General features: G+C 55.4%; 2 protein-coding genes across 3 annotated transcripts in view; one reads left to right on the top strand and one right to left on the bottom strand.

The window, feature by feature from the left end:
- NAT14 (N-acetyltransferase 14 (putative)) overlaps positions 1-17,271 on the bottom strand; it is a 60,349-nt gene that overhangs the window by 36,543 nt on the left and 6,535 nt on the right. The gene's annotated exons all lie outside the window — the stretch shown is intronic.
- SHISA7 (shisa family member 7) lies at positions 2,737-10,095 on the top strand. The gene is made up of 4 exons (XM_040633800.1): positions 2,737-3,416; positions 4,876-5,030; positions 7,014-7,163; positions 9,452-10,095. The coding sequence occupies exons 1-4, from the start codon at positions 2,737-2,739 to the stop codon at positions 10,093-10,095; spliced, it is 1,629 nt and encodes a 542-aa protein (XP_040489734.1).

Below are 17,271 nucleotides of genomic sequence, written 5' to 3' on the forward strand. Positions count from 1 at the left end.
GTCCCAGGCAAAGGAGCAGCAGATGCAAAGGCAGGAAGAAGGGACCCTCTTGGGCATGGGACCTGGAAAGGCATGAAGGAACAGGAAAGGGAGAAGGGTTTGCATGTCACTCTGGGTGTGACAGGAAGCCAGTGGGCAGTTTCAACAGGGGAGGGCCTGATGTCATCTGACCTATGTTGGTGGTTTTTTGTTTCTTAAAATTGTGGTAAAATACACCTAACTTAAAATTTACTATTTTAGCTATTTTTAAAACTGTTTTGAAGTGTACAGTTCAATGATACTTAGAACGTCCAGCATGTTGGGCAACCATCACCACTATCTCATGCAGAATATTTTCATCACCCCAAAGCAGTCGCTCCCCATTCCTCCCCTCCCCCAGCTCCAGGCAACCACTAATCCCTTGTCTGGCTTTATAGCTTTGACTACTGTGGACATTGCAGATAAATGCAATCATACAATATATGACCTTTTGTGTCTGGCTTCCTTCACATGATGTTTGGAGGTCCATCCCTGAGGTACCATAGCAGGGCTCTGTTCTTCTTCGAGGCTGAATAATATTTTGTTCTCTGGATAGGCCACATTGAGTTTATCTGCCCCTCTGCTGAAGGCCATTTGGGTGGCCTCCACTTTGGGGATACTACGAATGGTGCTGCTATGAATATTCGTGTGTAAGTTTTTGTGTGAACATACATTTTCACTTCTTAGGAGTGGAACTGCTGGGTCACGTGATAACTCGGTTTAACTTCTGAGGAACCACCAAATGGCTGTCCACAGTGTGGGCTAAGCCACTTCTAACATGCCTATGAAACACTGAGTGGGGGCGTTCTAGCCCAGAGTGCAAGGGAGGGGCTGGAGCTGGAGCTAAAAGGAGAGTTGAGGCCCCTGGCGGAACGGGGGCCAGCTGGTTGAGGCATGGGGAGCCTCAGCTCCCAGGACCCTCTCTCCACCCCAGCCCATACGACTTCTGGAGGTAATGGTGTGGTCCCCAGATACACGTGCACTCAATGGAAAGGAGCACATAAAAGTACTACGTAATGGTGCTTATTGGACTAGTCCTGTCCCCCCTCCCATCCCCTTAGGCTGCTTTCATTTAGCCATGACTTCCTTCAAGATTTCTTAATATTTCTTCACAACAGTGTTCCACATGCCTCACGCTGGCTTTTGTCTGTGCCCCAGCCCCCTACCGTCGCTGGAACGCAAGCCCCATAGGGACGGGGACCCCCTGGCTCAGTCACTGCTGCATCCTCAGGGCTCAGTCCACGCGGGCCGCAGCATCTGTGCTGGGCAGACCTGCCTGTCTGGCCCTCCCTCTGCCATCTGCTCCAGGGTCCTGATGGGTCCGTGCCGCCCTCCGCAAACAGCGGTGGCTGCGGCAAACACCTGGGCGCTCGTGTGCACAGTCTGCGGCACGGGCAACAGGCCCAGCTGCTCCGGGCTCCTTACACAGGTTAACCCCGCGCATCCTCGCAACCACCCCGATAACCATCCTTACCCCCATTTTACACATGGGGAAACTGAGGCACAGGAAACTTAGGTAAGAGCCTGTGCAGTGTCAGGCAGCTGGCACACGGTGGAGCTCTGCCACCCTGCCCCTCCTGCCCCTCCTGCTGTGGGCTGAGACACTTCAGACCCGCAACTGTGAGAGTGTGTGTCTGTGTGGGTGTCTGTGCATGTGCGTGCCTGTGTGTCTGTGTGTGTGCTTGTGTCTGTGTGTGAGAGAGACACACAGACAGCGAGGGTGAATGAGGGAGAAAGGGAGAGGGAGAGAGACAGAAGCTTGAGACCCTGGGATTACTAGACCTAAATAAAAGAGAAATAAGACTTTGGGGGAGCTGAGGACCATCCCGGTCTAAGCCAGCCATTCTCAACCAGGCACAATTGTGCCCCCAGGGGGACATTTGGCAATGGCTAGAAGTATCTTATGCTGTCAGCATGTGGAGAATGCGAATCCTCCTGGACCTCGTGGCTGCTTGCCCACACGGACAGCACACAGGATGGGCCCAAGAGAGTGGTGCCAGGTTGAGAAGCCCTGCACCACCTAATTCCACGTGCCTGGTCTGTAAACTCAGATTCTCAACTCCAATCTCTCTCTCTCTCCCCACCCACACCCCTCTCTCCTTCCCCATCTCCCCCGCTTCTCCCATCTCGCCCACCGCACATCTGTCTGCATTCCCTCACCCACCGCCCTGACCCACCCCACCGTCCTCCCCCTCCTCCACCCCCAACCTCCCACGCCTGCCTCTCTCACCGCCCCCTCTGCCCTCCCTCCTTCACTCGGCTGCATGCTTTCTTCTTCCCACATCACATCTCGCTCCTGGTGTTTGTCCGTCTTTTATTTATGCTCACCCCTCTGATATCTCCACCGACCTTCCCAATCTTTCCGCCCCCCTTCCTCGCTCACCGTGATCCTTTTCCCGTCTGCGCCTTACCATTTGCATCCTCCTCCCGCCGCGCCTGGGCATATCGACGTTCTCCGCCGCCCCCCCCCCCGCCAATGCCGTCCACCGCCCGGTGGGACTGCACACTTGGGGCCCATGCATCTCCCCCTCCATCCATCCTTTCGCTCTCCTGGTGCTTGTCTTCCTCCATCCTTCTACCTTCCTCGGCCCGCCTTCCTCACCCTGTCCGGCCACCCATCTCCACATCTCTGCCCCTCTGGCCACCTGTCTCGCGCCCCCACTCCCGCCTTGCTTCTCCCCCCAGCCTGGCGGCTCCGTCCGACCTCCTGCGCGCCCCATGCCGTCCCTCCTGCTCCTCGGGACCCTCCTGCTCCTGGCCTCGACCGCCCGCCAGGCCGGGGCGCGCCCGTCCAACGCTACAAGCGCCGAGCCCCCGGGCCCGCTGCCCGCCCTGCTGGCGCACCTGCGGCGCCTAACCGGGGCGCTGACCGGCGGCGGGGGCACTGCGGGCCCAGGCGCCAACGGCACCAGGACCAGCCCCGCGAGCGGGACAGGCGCGGCGGCGCGGGCGCCCCCTCCCGCCGAGCTCTGCCACGGCTACTACGATGTCATGGGCCAGTACGACGCCACCTTCAACTGCAGCACAGGCTCCTACCGCTTCTGCTGCGGCACGTGCCACTACCGCTTCTGCTGCGAGCATCGCCACATGCGCCTGGCACAGGCCTCCTGCTCCAACTACGACACGCCGCGCTGGGCCACCACGCCGCCGCCGCTGGCCGGGGGCGTCGGGGGTGCTGGGGGTGCGGGCGGGGGGCCCGGGCCCGGCCAGGCCGGGTGGCTGGAAGGGGGCCGGGCGGGGGGGGCAGGGGGGCGCGGGGGCGAGGGCCCCGGGGGCAGCACAGCCTACGTGGTGTGCGGGGTCATCAGCTTCGCCCTGGCGGTGGGCGTCGGCGCCAAAGTGGCCTTCAGCAAGGCGTCCCGTGCGCCCAGGGCGCATCGGGAGATCAACGTGCCCAGGTATGTGAGTGCTGGAGCCCCAGGGGTGTGGGGCCTGGGGGCGGGGCCTGGGCAGTGAGAGGTGGAGCCATCTGGTGAGGGCGTGGCTACAGGGATGCGGGTCTGTTCAGAGATGCTGGAAACAGGCAAGGCGAGCCTGGGAGCGGAAGCCTAGGGAGATGGGAGAGCCCTAAGAACAGATGCGACTGAACCGGCCTGGCTGCTGAGTGACGGGTGAGGCTCAGGCCTTCATTCATCCAACAAATTATTTTTTGAGCACGTTCTGTGGGTCAGGAACTGGGGATACAGCGATGAAGAAAACAGGTCCCTGCCCTGCTGGGTAAACCCAACTTCCAACCCCAGGTCTGCTGCCTGCGGTCTCTGTGACCCTGGGCCTGTCCCTCCGTTTGCTTGCCTGTACGATGGGCCTAAAAACTGTTCCCCATCCATGCAGACTGTAATGAAGATGAACTGAATTGATTCATGTCGAGCATATGGTAAGCCCTCAATAAATGTTGGCTACCATTATCATTAAATGTTAGTAGTGGAGAGAGTAAGCAAGCAACTATATATGCAATATAATGTTAGGTATTGATAACTGCTGTGAAGAAAATAAAGCAGCAAAAGAGGTAGAGTGGGGGCTGAGGGTGTTGCTTTATGCGAAGTGGTCAGGAAAGTCCCCTCGAGCAGAGACATGAGGGGAAGGAGCAAGCCAGTCAGGTATATGTGGGAAGGGCATTCCGGGCAGAGGGAAAAGCGCATGCAAGGGCCCTGGTGGGAGTACTTGCTGGACAGTGAAGGGGCCCACGAAGCTACAGAGCAGTGGGGGTGGAGCAGGTTTATTCTGAGAGTGGTGGGGGACACTCTAGAGGGCCCTGAGCTCCGGCGCGACGCCATCTGATAATTTCAAGAGTCCCTGGGCTGCGTGTGTGTGGCTGGACTGCAGGGGACAAGGGGGGAGGGGGGAAACCCGTTAGGACACTACCAGTGAGCCAGGTGAGAGCAGGTACTGGGAGCAGTGCTGGTGGTGAGAAGTGGCCCGTCGGGATTTATTTTGGAGGTCGAATCTGCAGGATTGCCGAGGGGCATGGAAGAGAACAACAGGAGTCAGGGATAATTCTAAGGTTTTCGGTCGCATAACTGAACGAACCGGGCACGCTGTAAAAGGAACAGGAGTGAGGTCCCAGGTTCAGGGTGGGGCAGGAGTCCTGGGGCGGGAGGAGACGATGTGGGAAGGACCACAGAGGGGTTGGAGCCAAATGAATTGAGGAAGGGGCTGCTTCAAGCAAGAAATGCGGTCGGAGGAACCTTGGGGCGCTCGATTGACATTAGCGATGGGCGTGGCCAAAGGCGAGGAGCCGGGCCGAACGGACAGACTCCCCCACTGCGGAGAACAGGGGGGTAAAAGAAGCCTGGGCCCTCCCTTTCCCTGCCCCCACCCCCACCCCCAGGCCGCTGATCGTCGCTCTGCCACCTCTAGGGCTCTGGTGGACATTCTGAGGCATCAGGCGGGGCCTGGGACTCGCCCGGACCGGGCAAGAAGCAGCTCCTTGACCCCGGGGGTCGGGGGCCCCGACAGCATTCCCCCGAGGACGCCCAAGAACCTCTACAACACCGTGAAGCCCTCCAATCTCGGTGAGTGGGACCTGGGAGTCGGGGCTGCGGCGGCGGCCCCTGACCACGCCCACCCGTCCTGTAGCCCCGCCCCGGATAGCCCCGCCTCCCGCTGCCCAGGCCCGGCCCCCAACCCCATCCACGGGCCTCTGCCATCTCCGAACCATCCCGGGTGGGTGCCATGGACGCCGTGGTGATGTAAATTTAGACATTCTCAGCCCCTGCACTTGAGAAAGTCAGTGTCTGAGCTCCCAACAGCTAAACTCACAAGAAAGTACCTAACAACTCAATTAGAACGTGTGCCGAACCAGACAGCCTGGGTTTGAATCCTGGCTCTGCCACTGCTGAACTGGGGCAAACCATTTCACCTCGGTGTCCCCACCCATAAAACCAGGAGCACAGCAGCACTCACCTCACAGGGTTATTGTGAAGGTCAAATGAGCTTATGACCAATGCCTCGCACAGAAAAAGCACCATATAAATATGAACAGTTATTAGTGTTATTCTTAAATTTTATGATGAGTTCATCAGTGGAGAAGTCCAGGGAGCTGTAACCGGTTAGAGGAGGAGGAACACCTGCCCCAGGAAATGCTGTTTGAGCAGCGGCCTGGAGAGTGAGGGGTTACTTGGGCCAACAGAACTCTGGGCGGCTGAAGCAGAGTTTGCGAGGCCAGGGAGAGGGTGTGCAGACACCTTGGGAAGGACCTGAGCACCAGGCTGGGCTGAGGAGCTCTGCTTTTGTCCTGATGGCAATGGGGAGCCACGGTGGAGTTTAGAGCAGGGGGGCAACAAAGTCATAAGCGAGTGGAAGAACGATTTTTCTGGAACCCATGTGAAGGAGGAGATATGAGAGGAAGAGGGAGGAGGAGGCTGGATGGTAATCCAGGCTGTAGAGTACAAGGCCTGAGCTAGGGTCAGAAATGGAGGGGAAGAGGTGGGTTTGAATAGTAGTAAAAAGGAGGAGACATTTGAGGTGAATCTTGAGGGATGAGTAGGAGTTCTTCAGGCAAAGAAGGGGAGGAAAGAATTCAAGGCAGAGAGACTAGCATAACAGCATATGCGAAGGCCCTGGGGCAGGACTGAGCTAGGCTCCTTCAGGCAAGGCATCAGCTGGGGCCAAGTAAGCCTCAAACACCATTCCTGGCATAGATTTTGTCCTGTGGGTGACAGCCAGACATGGAAAGAGTTTGCAACAGCAGAAGGGCAGGGCAGGGGCAAGTGTGGGTGTCAGCAGTACTACACTGGGAGGCTGATCTTGAAGATGGCGCTGGCCAGATGGCCAGAAGGCCGATTTGATGATCCAGGAGGGAGAGGCAGGTCAGAGCAGAGATTCAGGAGGTAGGAGGGCTCAGAGCTGGGGACCAAGTGGACATGAGTGGAAATCCTTCCACAAGACCAAGACAGCAGCGCCAGCTGGGAGTGGGTGATGGCAGTGACACCACTCCCCTTCTTGGTCCCCACAGATAATCTGCACCACAACTACCTGCACCTCAACGTCAACAGCCCCAAGCACCATGCCGCCACGATGGGTACGGACTAGGGCTGGGCTGTGGGGAGGACAAGGCTCCTTTCCTTACCTGCCTTGTATTGAGCCTGAGCTGAGGGCCAGGACAGAGCAGGCAGGAGACCCTGGGAGCCCTGACCTCCCAGTCTAGCCAGGTAACCAAGCTAGCTGCGGTTTCTCAGCTTGGACACCAGAAGTGGCCATCTCTCTCCCACCTGGGTTGGTGGGAAGATGCATGGAGTGGACTGCTCCTTCAGCCTGGGGCCAGGCACACCGCAGGTGCTGGGCAAGTGCTAGTTGCCTCTCCTCCTGGGACATGACCTGCTTCCCCAGCAACGAGCCTGTCTCCTGAGGTGGGGGAATGAGTACAGGGATCCTGGACTGCTGGTGCTCTGAGGGGCTGGAATCCCTGGTTTCCACTGAAAGGGGCTGGGGGCTGGAACTACTGGGTCTGAGGGAGGAGGGGCTCGACTGACCCCTGCCATGCCCCTCTGCCCCAGACTGGCGCGCCGCTCCGCCACCCAGCCCCTCCTTGCACTACTCCACGCTCTCCTGCTCACGGTCCTTCCACAACCTCTCACATCTGCCCCCGTCCTACGAGGCTGCTGTGAAATCCGAACTCAACCGCTACTCCTCCCTCAAGAGACTGGGTGAGTCCCAGGAAGGGGAGGGGCACAGGCAATGGGGAGGGTGAAGAGCCAGGGCCTGGGTTCAGAATGGTGGAGAGTGGCCTAACTGACACTAAAGGTGCTTTTTAAAAATGCAGATTCATGCCCTCCTAAGATCTATTGTATTCATCAGGACCTGTATTTACAATTAACAGAAATACAACTTAAGCCAAAACAAACAAACAAACAAAAAACCAACTACATTAGCTGGATAATGGAAAGTCTCTGAATTCCAGCTTCAGGTATGGCTGGATCCAGGAGCTCAAAAGCTGTCTCCAGGATTCTGTATCTCTCAGCTCTGCTAAATGGTAGTCTGGCTTCATTTTCAGGCAGACTCTTCCTAGTGGTGGCAAAGACTGACCCGAGGAATTTCAGGGTGCCGTTCTGCCAGCAGAAAAGTGTCTTTCCCAATGATTCCAGCAAAAATCCCAGGTCTGGAGCCTACTGGTCCAAATTGGGTCACATGCTTGTCCCTGAACCAATCACTGTGACTCCGGACATTTCTGGGTCAGTGGCAGTAGCCTTCAAACATTTTAAACTGAGAGCCACATTAAGAAATGTTTTTTATATTATGACCCATGAAACACACATATATATGCATATTTTTTAACTACAGGAAAAATCTGAAACCTGTTATTATCAACATTTTCTTTTTTTTTTTTTAAGATTTTATTTATTTATTTGACAGAGAGAGACAGCCAGCGAGAGAGGGAACACAAGCGGGGGGAGTGGGAGAGGAAGAAGCAGGCTCCCAGCGGAGGAGCCTGATGTGGGGCTCGATCCCAGAACGCCAGGATCACGCCCTGAGCCGAAGGCAGAGAGTTAATGACTATGCTACCCAGGCGCCCTTTTTTTTTTTTTTTTTAAGATTTTATTTATTTATTTGACAGAGAGAGAGACAGCCAGCGAGAGAGGGAACACAGGCAGGGGGAGTGGGAGAGGAAGAAGCAGGCTCCCAGCTGAGGAGCCTGATGTGGGGCTCGATCCCAGGATTCTGGGATCACGCCCTGAGCCAAAGGCAGACGCTTAACAACTGAGGCACCCAGGCGCCCCTATTATCAACATTTTCAAACATACCCAGCATTAGAGGAAATTGTAAAATGAATCCCCATGTTCCCATCACTCAGCTTAAAATGAGCAACATTTTGTTAATCTATACTCTATTATTTCATTTTTTTACTTTTTTAAAAAAAGATTTATTTACTGAGAGAGAGAGAGAGGGAGAGTGGGGAGGAGCAGAAGGAGAGGGAGAGAGAATCTCGAGCTGACTCCAAGCTCAGTGCGGAGCCAACACGGGCGGAGCTCAATCCCACAATTCTGAGATCAGGATCCGAGCGGAAACCAGGAGTCCGACGCTCAACCCACTGTGCCACTCAGGCACCCCTTTGCTGGATTATTTTAAAACAAACCCTAGGTATTGTCACTTCATCCATTAATATTCCAGTAACAAACATAACTGAAATAAAAACTTTATGAACTGGTACTCAGGTACTCACCCTTATTGCCCTATTATGTGGATGCTTTCTTTCTTTCTTTTTTTTAAGATGTTATTTATTTATTTATTTGAGAGAGAGAGCACGTGCACAGCGGGGGAGCAGCAGAGGGAGAAGGAGAAGCAGGCTTCCCGCTGAGCAAGGAGCCCAGTGCGGGGCTCGATCCCAGGACTTTGGGATCATGACCTGAGCCGAAGGCAAACGCTTCACCGACTGAGCCACCTAGGTGCCCCTGGATACTTTTCTTAAATATAACTTTTTAAAATCTTTTTTCCCTACCATGCCCCTTAATCTTTTTTTTAACTGATTTTTTAAAGTAATATTTGCACCCAATATGGGGCTTAAACTCAGGACCCAGAAATGAAGACTGGGACGCTTTACCAACTGAGCCAACCAGGCACCCCTATGTGAATGCTTTCTGATAATTTTTTATTCTATTTCATTTTCAAAATGCCGGTCACCATCCACAAAACTGACTTCATAACCCATGAATAGATCACATCTCCAAGTTTGGGGGGGAAAAAAGGAAGTCCCCCCACATCTACCGGCCCACCATCTTGTGCAGGGGCCTAGGAATCTGCATTTTGGTCACATAGCTAGCCTATTGTTCTGACTGATTACAATTTAGGACTCACCCACCTGTGCCCAGGCTAATGACCGGGGCATTCTGGTGATGCCTGGGGTCCTCGTGGGGGTGAGATGTACCAAAGCCAGTGGATGGGGGAGGTTCTGAGCTGGCTGGGGACTTACCTCTATGGCTTTTCCCTCTTCCCCCAGCTGAGAAGGATCTGGACGAGGCCTACCTGAAGCGCCGGCACCTGGCTGAGATGCCCCGTGGGACGCTGCCCTTGCATGCCCTTCGGCGACCCGGCACAGGGGGCGGCTACCGCATGGATGCCTGGGGCAGCCCTGAGGAGCTGGGCCTGGCGCCCGCGCCCAACCCACGGCGTGTCATGTCCCAGGAGCACCTGCTGGGCGACGGAGGCCGGTCGCGGTACGAATTCACCCTGCCGCGTGCGCGCCTTGTGTCGCAGGAGCACCTGCTCCTGTCGTCGCCTGAGGCCCTGCGCCAGAGCCGGGAGCACCTGCTGTCGCCCCCGCGCAGCCCCGCGCTGCCTCCAGAGCCTGCCGCCCGCGCGGGCCTGGCCGCTTCCCATTCCAACTTGCTGCTAGGACCCGGGGGGCCCCCCACGCCGCTCCACGGGCTGCCCCCGCCGCCCGGCCTGCATGCGCACCACCACCATGGCCTGCACGGCTCCCCGCAGCCTGCCTGGATGTCGGACGCCGGCGGGGGAGGGGGCACGCTGGCACGCAGGCCACCCTTCCAGCGCCAGGGCACGCTGGAGCAACTGCAGTTCATCCCCGGCCATCACCTGCCCCAACACCTGCGCACCGCCAGCAAGAACGAGGTGACGGTCTGAGGCCAGGCCCGGGGGCTTGGGGGCTGCAGCCCCGCGGGCCCCCATCCCAGCCTGGATCCCCCAACACACTCTAGAGGCCTGGGACCCAGGATCAGCCTGTGGGCAGGGGGCTGCCTCCGAGGACACTGCTTTGGATGAAATCATCACCGAAGACAAAACCTCCTTCTGGGATGTCATGGTAGATAAGATCCCTCCTCCTATGTCACTGTTTGAGGCAAGGCCTCTTTCCCATGACGTTATCGCAGAGGAAGAGCCCTGCCCATGACGTCATCACTAGTGAAAATGTCTGTGTTCTGTGATGTCGTCACAGGGACAAAACCTTCCAATGAATCCATCACAGAGGAACAGGCCCGCCCCTGAGGTCATCGCTAGAGGCCATGTCTCTGTTCCATGAAGTCATCACAGACTTTCTCCCTGTGATGTCACAGCAGAGACAATGCCTTGTCCTATGACATCATCCCTAGAGACAAAGATTCCTTCCTGTGAATGTCATTGCAGAGACAAATCTCACCCTGATGATGTCATCTCCGGCACCAAAAGGCCTCTTTTGACATCATCAACAGCAGGAAAATATTTTCTTCCAGAGAAGATGTCTCTGTCTATGATGTTGTCACTACAGACAAAGCCATCTTCCTGGGACACATCACAGGGGAAAGGCCTTGCCAATTGTGTCCTCCCTATACGTTAAGACCTTTCGACGACACTGTCACAGGGACTCTGCCTCCTTCCTGTGATGCCATCTCCAGAGAAGGTGCCTTGCCCTATGACATGATCAGAGGAACTGTGCCTCTTCCCATGATGTCATCACCAGGGATGACAGCCCGCTTCTGGGACACCTCCAGGATGAGGCTCCTTCTACGATCTCACCTCTGGACACTGCCTGTTCTGGGGTGATGCTCTAAGACACCTCTATGCCAGGTCATGAGAAGGCAGGGCATGCCCTGAATCCACTGCTACCCTGGGGTCACCAGAGAAAAGTGCCCTGACCTGAGGAGTTGTCTGAGGGAATGTCACCACTGGGGAGGCAACCCCATCTGCAGAGGTCTCCACCAAGATGATGGTCTGACTGTAGGTTGTTGGCAGTGGGCCCCCTCTGAGGTTCTGTCCCAATGCTGTGATGTCATCACCAGAGACACTGCCTGCTCTGGAGGGCCATCACTTGTGATGGTGTCACCAGAGTTTCTGCCTTGTCCTGCCATGACTTAACTTGGTCACTCCTTTCCCTGACACCAGGGACGTGCCCTGCAGGATCTCCACCAGGCCTTCCCTCTAAAGGGGGTTGGGCCTCAGATCCCACCCTGTGCAGTGATGTCACCTCCTGTGTGACTCCTGGAGGACAGGACTCCCAGACTGGCTTCTGCTCCCAAGAAGGCCACTCTGGCCCACCAGCCTACCAGAGTCCTGGGACTCATAATGGCCCAAAGGCTGGCGTCACTTCTGCCATAACTAGAGACATCGTCGCCTCTGTCAACAAACTCCTGGCTTCCTGTTGGGGGTGAGGTGGGATGGGGTTGGTTGGGGTGTGCCCACTATTGATTTTGCTGATGATATCATCAGTACCATAAGACTTCCGCCACTCATGATGGCATTGTACCTGGGGTCAAATGCTAACCATGCCTGATGATGACATCATTTCCCAGGATTCCCTATGACCCATGGTGTCTTCATCTCCCAGGATCTACCACAACCATCGTATTATCATCTCCTAGGATGCATCATGACATATTATGTCATTACCTTCCAGAATCCTCTATGGCTGATGGTAACATCCTCTACCAGGATCCACTAGTACTGACGCCACCATTTCCCATAGTCCCCCATAACTGTGGTGTCATCACCTCCCAGGATCCACTTCAACCATGGTGTCATCACCTCCCAGGATCCACTTCAACCATGGTGTCATCACCTCCCAGGATCCACTTAACCATGGTGTCATCACCTCCCAGGAACCATGAGAACCAATGGGGCCATCATTTCCCAGGATCCACTTCAACCATGGTGTCATCACCTCCCAGGATCCACCATAACCATAGCATCATCATCTCCTAGGATCCATGACACCAGAATATGTCATTTACTAGGATCCACTTCAACCATGCCTCATCATCTTCCAGGATCCATCATCTTGAGGGTCAAGTACTACAATGGCTGTATTTCAATTGTTTTCTGGGGTCCGATGGCACCTGTAACTGTTCCCTTAAGGGGAACTAGCACAATACACACCATTTTCCCCTTCCTTCAAAAATGGAATAGGGTGGGGGCCCCTCTGATGACATCATCCTTAGTCAGCCCCTTCTTAATGATGTCACTGCCTCCCTCCTGACTTGAGCTGATGCCTACACCAACCCCACCACGGACCTGGTCTTGGCCAGACCCCATCACCCCCCTGGTGAGGGCATCCAGGCCCTTCCTGATAACTCACAGCCCTTCACCCAACCATCTGATCGGTGACAGGGTCAACACAGAAAACTTCTATCACCACGGGGGAGGAGGGGGGCGGGCTTCACAGTCCTCAAGTGACACCTCTGCCCTGTTACCTGGACCCCCACCCAAAACAGCACTACATTGGCTTGGGCCAAACTCTCCTCAGAGACCCCATGGGCTGGGTGGACAGCTGCTGACCTCCCTGGGGCCTTCACTCATGTCTTCTGCTGGCCTGGTCCTGGAGCAGGCACATCTGGAAGGCCATGGCCACTGCCAAGGCCATGCGGGCAGTGGCACTCTGCATCATCTCAAGATGGTGGAGAAGCAGCATTCTCTCCTTATCTCCCCCTCACACACCAGGGAGCCTCCAGGGGTTTTGGGGATTCCTCAACACCCAATGCACAATTTGCCCCAATTCTCTTTGTATATAGCCATGTTGCGGGGGGGCGGCCATTCCCCCACTCTTAAAGGGCTACATACCCCCTCCCCAGCCCCCAAGGCAAGGTGAGGGGGCCTCTTCTCCCTCCTCTGGGCCGTCCCCCTCCCTCTTCTGTCTCCCCCCAAATACTGGCACCTCAGCTCATTCCTTCTCATCAGGAGCCTGGGGCAGATAAGTGGCGCTCAGCTCCCAGCACCCAGGGGAACTGGGGAGCTACCCCAACCTACCTGGGCCCCTGTGTCCCTGCTTCTAGCTGCTCCTGTGGGCTCCCCAGTCCCATCCAGGGCCTCCCCATGCCCAGTGCCCCTCAGGCAGACTGTGACTTCCCCTAGAAAGGAGCCAGCTTGAGCGCCTGCCCCCTTTCACACCCCCTTCCCTCTGCTCACCATCCCCACTGAGCACTCAGCTTTCTCCGGCCCCGGAATATAGGGGCTTGGGGCCTTTCAGCTTTTGTACAAACCCCTCGACTTGCTGTCTCCTGGCCTGGATTCCAGGTATCTTGTGCCCCCTCCCCCCACTCACTCTGCCACAGGCTGCCTGACCTTGGGGCCTTGACCTCTGATCTCAAATAAGCCATAGTGGGGAGAGGTCTCAAGGGGGTGAGGAAGCGGACTTGTTCTGCCTGATCCCCCTCCATGCTTCCAGAGCTGGGGCCTCGCCATCTGAGTCTTCCGCCCCCTGATAAACGCGCATGGGTGTGCACACACACACACACACACACACACACACACCCCTCCTTGTGGGGAGGGGTGGGGAAGGGGTGCAGAGAGAAGATAATAGGTTCTGGACCAGAAGACTCTCCACAGCTTCTTTACCCCTCCCTCTCCCTGCTCAATACCAGTCTTCCCCCAGTCCCTTGGTGAGGACAGCGGCGGAGTGCCAACTTGGTATTTTTTGGAATAAACAGATGTTTCCTGAGCCTGGGTCTCAAGGTTTGCTATCGGGAAGAGATGGGTTTCCACCTCTGCGTTGATGTCATTAGGGAGTCCCCTGCATGGCCAAGGTGGGGGCAGGCATCCAGGAGTCTTTACGGGTGGTCAGGGCTGCCCCCGAGGCTGTCAGCAAGCCCGGAGTCAGGGAGGGACGCCCTCGGCGTCTATGCATTTCAGCATTTGTTGGCGCTTCCTTCTCTCCGCGTTGCTTGGTCGAGTCTCATTGAAGTGGGTGCTCTAGCAGCTTGCTGGGGCTGCTGTAACGAGCGGCCGAAGCAACTACGTCACTACAGGTCACCTGCTGGTCTGGAGGCCCAGTGGGAGAGCTGGCGCGGTGCCTGTCCCCCAGCTTCCGGAGCTCCTCGGCATGCACATCACCTTCCCTCTGTACTTCTTGTCTGTGTGCCCAACTCCCTCAAGTGGGAGGACGACGCCAGTCGTGCTGGAACAGGGCCCACCCTCAGTGACTTCTACATTCAGTTATCTGTGAAGACCCTATTCCCAAGTAAGGTCACATTCACAGGTCCTGGAGATGAGGACGTCCATAGCTCTTTGAGGGGACATGATGTAAGCCAGAACGGGGTGTGGCATGACCCCCTTCCTTCAAATACCAGCTTTTATGAGAACCGGGAAGCATTTTCCCCCGTGCGCTAAGATACTAGCGTAGCAACAATAAGAGCTGTCCCCTCATCTTAGTGTCTGACTGTAAACCGCAGTGAGGAGAGGAGGTGCCCCCAACGCTTGGCTCTGTGGACTTGAGGACACCTCTCCCCTGGGGCACCCAAGTGTTTGTGGGGAAATGCAGGCCTCCATCTTGCACGAAGGACTCATCTGCACATCTCTCTGGGTGTGGGCTGTGCGCAGTGCATTTCAGTACTGACTGTACCATTAAGAAAACCGCATCCCAGGGCGCTTGGCCGGCTCAGTCGGTGGAGCATGTGATTCCTGATCTCAGGGTTGTTGAGTTCGAGTCCCACACTGGGTGCAGAGATTACTTAAAAATAAAATCTTTAAAAAAAGAAAGAAAGAAAACCCTTTCCTCTCTGATGCATTTCAGTGTTTCCCAAATTTTAGATTTTACTCTATCAATCAGGGTTCTCCAGAAAAACAGAGCCAAAAGGGTGTGTGTGTGTGTATAGATTCATTTTAAGGAACTGCCTCATGATCGTGGGGGAGCTGGCAAGTCCAAAGTCTGTAAGGCAGGTCAAGAGGCTGGAAATTCAGGGCGCCTGGGTGGCTCAGTCGTTAAGCATCTGCCTTCGGCTCAGGGCGTCATCCCAGCGTTCTGGGATCGAGCCCCACATCAGGCTCCTCCGCTGGGAGCCTGCTTCTTCCTCTCCCACTCCCCCTGCTTGTGTTCCCTCTCTCGCTGGCTGTCTCTCTCTCTGTCAAATAAATAAAATCTTTAAAAAAAAAAAAAAAGAGGCTGGAAATTCAGACAGGCTTTCTATGTTACAGCCTTGAGACAAAATTCCTTCTTCTCTGTGTCATCTCAGGTTTTGGTCTTAAGGCCTTCAACTGATTGGATGAGGCCCACCCATCTGATCTAGAACAATCTCCTTTACTTGAAGTCAACGGATAAAATTAATCACATGTACAAGGTGCTTCTGGGTGACCCAGTCAGTTAAGCATCAGACTCTATTTTTTGAGACTTTATTTATTTGAGAAAGAGAGCAGAAGCAGGGTGAAGGAACATAGGGAGAGGGAGGAGCAGACTCCCCGCTGAGCAGGGAGCCCGACACGGGGCTCGATCCCAGGACCCTGGGATCTTGACCTGAGCTGAAGGAAGATACTTAACCAACTGAGCCACCCAGGCGCCCCAAGCATTGGACTGTTGATTTCAGCTCAAGTCATAATCTCATGGGTCTTGAGATCAAGTCCTGCATCAGGCTCTGCACTCAGTGGGGAGTCAGCTTGAGATTCTCTCCCTCTGCCCCTCTCCCCAACTGTCTCCCTCTCTCAAATACATCTTCTAAAAAAAAAATCACACCTACAAAATACCTCACAGCAACATCCCGACTGGTGTTTGCCCCAGCAAGTGGGAACACGAAATCTAACATCACACCCGCCTTGCGGGGAGGTGCTTGCTCCTGGCTTGCTGGAGGAAATGTGATCAGTGTTGGAGAAAGCCTCATCCCCTTCAGTAGTGTTCCCCACTGGCTGGATTTCAGCTACTCAAGTGTACCTGCTTGGCCGTAGATTGGTGGGGCAGGAGGGGATGTGAGTACTGCCGTTCACTTGTAAAGAGCTCCCGATGGTGAACGTGAGTGTTGTCTGCACAGTCTCAGAATTCGCGTCTGTTCATTGGTGTCCTTGTCTGCAGGTGACCGGGAGTGTTCAGGGAGGGCAGGTGACCAGGGCGTGCATCTGAGCACGCACAGATTCTCCTAGGTATACAGGAAATTAGATGTGCCCTTGTGACTCGTGTGAAGTGGGAACAGAAGTACCTTCCAGGTAGAAGCTTCTGAGAGCCAGTAGTGGACGGACCCCCACGCTCTTCTGTTTCCCCCTGCTATGGTCACCGGCAATATTCCAGATAATGCCTGTTCTGTCGGCCCCGGAGTGAAGGTGCTGCCAGATGGGGACTTCGGCCAAGCCTCAAAGGGTATGTGGTGTGAGGGAGACACAACCCCGTTCCTTTAGCAACCGGGACCTTGGGGCTACTAGTTACTGCAGCATAGCGTGGCCTATCCTGGCCGGTACCGGGGGCCTGCAGAGGGGGAGACGGACAGCGAGGGGCTCTTCAACATCTCCTGTAATGTGCTTCTGGATTCTCGTGTCAGTGTACTATTTAAAAAAATCAGTTTGAATGTAAATGTAAGTGGTGCAGCTTTGACTGGCATTCCCCTGGCTGGGCACCTGCCGGGAGTGACTGTGAGCTGGGAGATGCCGGTCCCGTCGCGTGGCCTACAGGGTGACCAGCTTCCCACTCTGAGGTGGGAGGCCAGGGCTCACAGGCACGCCGTTTTCACTCAGCACGGCCTCTCCTTGCCAGACCCCTATATCGTCTGTGTTCCACCGAGAAGGGAGCAATCTGACCCACATACCCTGTCCCTTAGTGGGGCCAGTCAAGGCTCAGATCTGACACGAGGATTTCTGCCTTCATGGCCTGACACGTGCTCCATCTGCCACTGCCCCGCGTCGGTAAATTCGGCCCCTGCGCGGCTCTTCTTAACCTGTTGGACAGGACGGGTTTGCGCGCGTCTGAATTCTACACCGGATGTTGGGTGCGTGTGCTGCTCCCCTGCTTCCTTTAACTTTCTGTTTTGGAACAATTTCAAGCTTGCAGAATGGTGACAAGAATACGTCCAAAAACCCCTATATATCCCTTGCCCATTCACCAATTGTCACTATTTCCACACATTGCTTTAGGATTTTCTT

Source organism: Ursus maritimus, unplaced genomic scaffold (assembly GCF_017311325.1).
Source record: "Ursus maritimus isolate PB19 unplaced genomic scaffold, ASM1731132v1 scaffold_19, whole genome shotgun sequence".
NCBI lineage: Eukaryota > Metazoa > Chordata > Mammalia > Carnivora > Ursidae > Ursus > Ursus maritimus.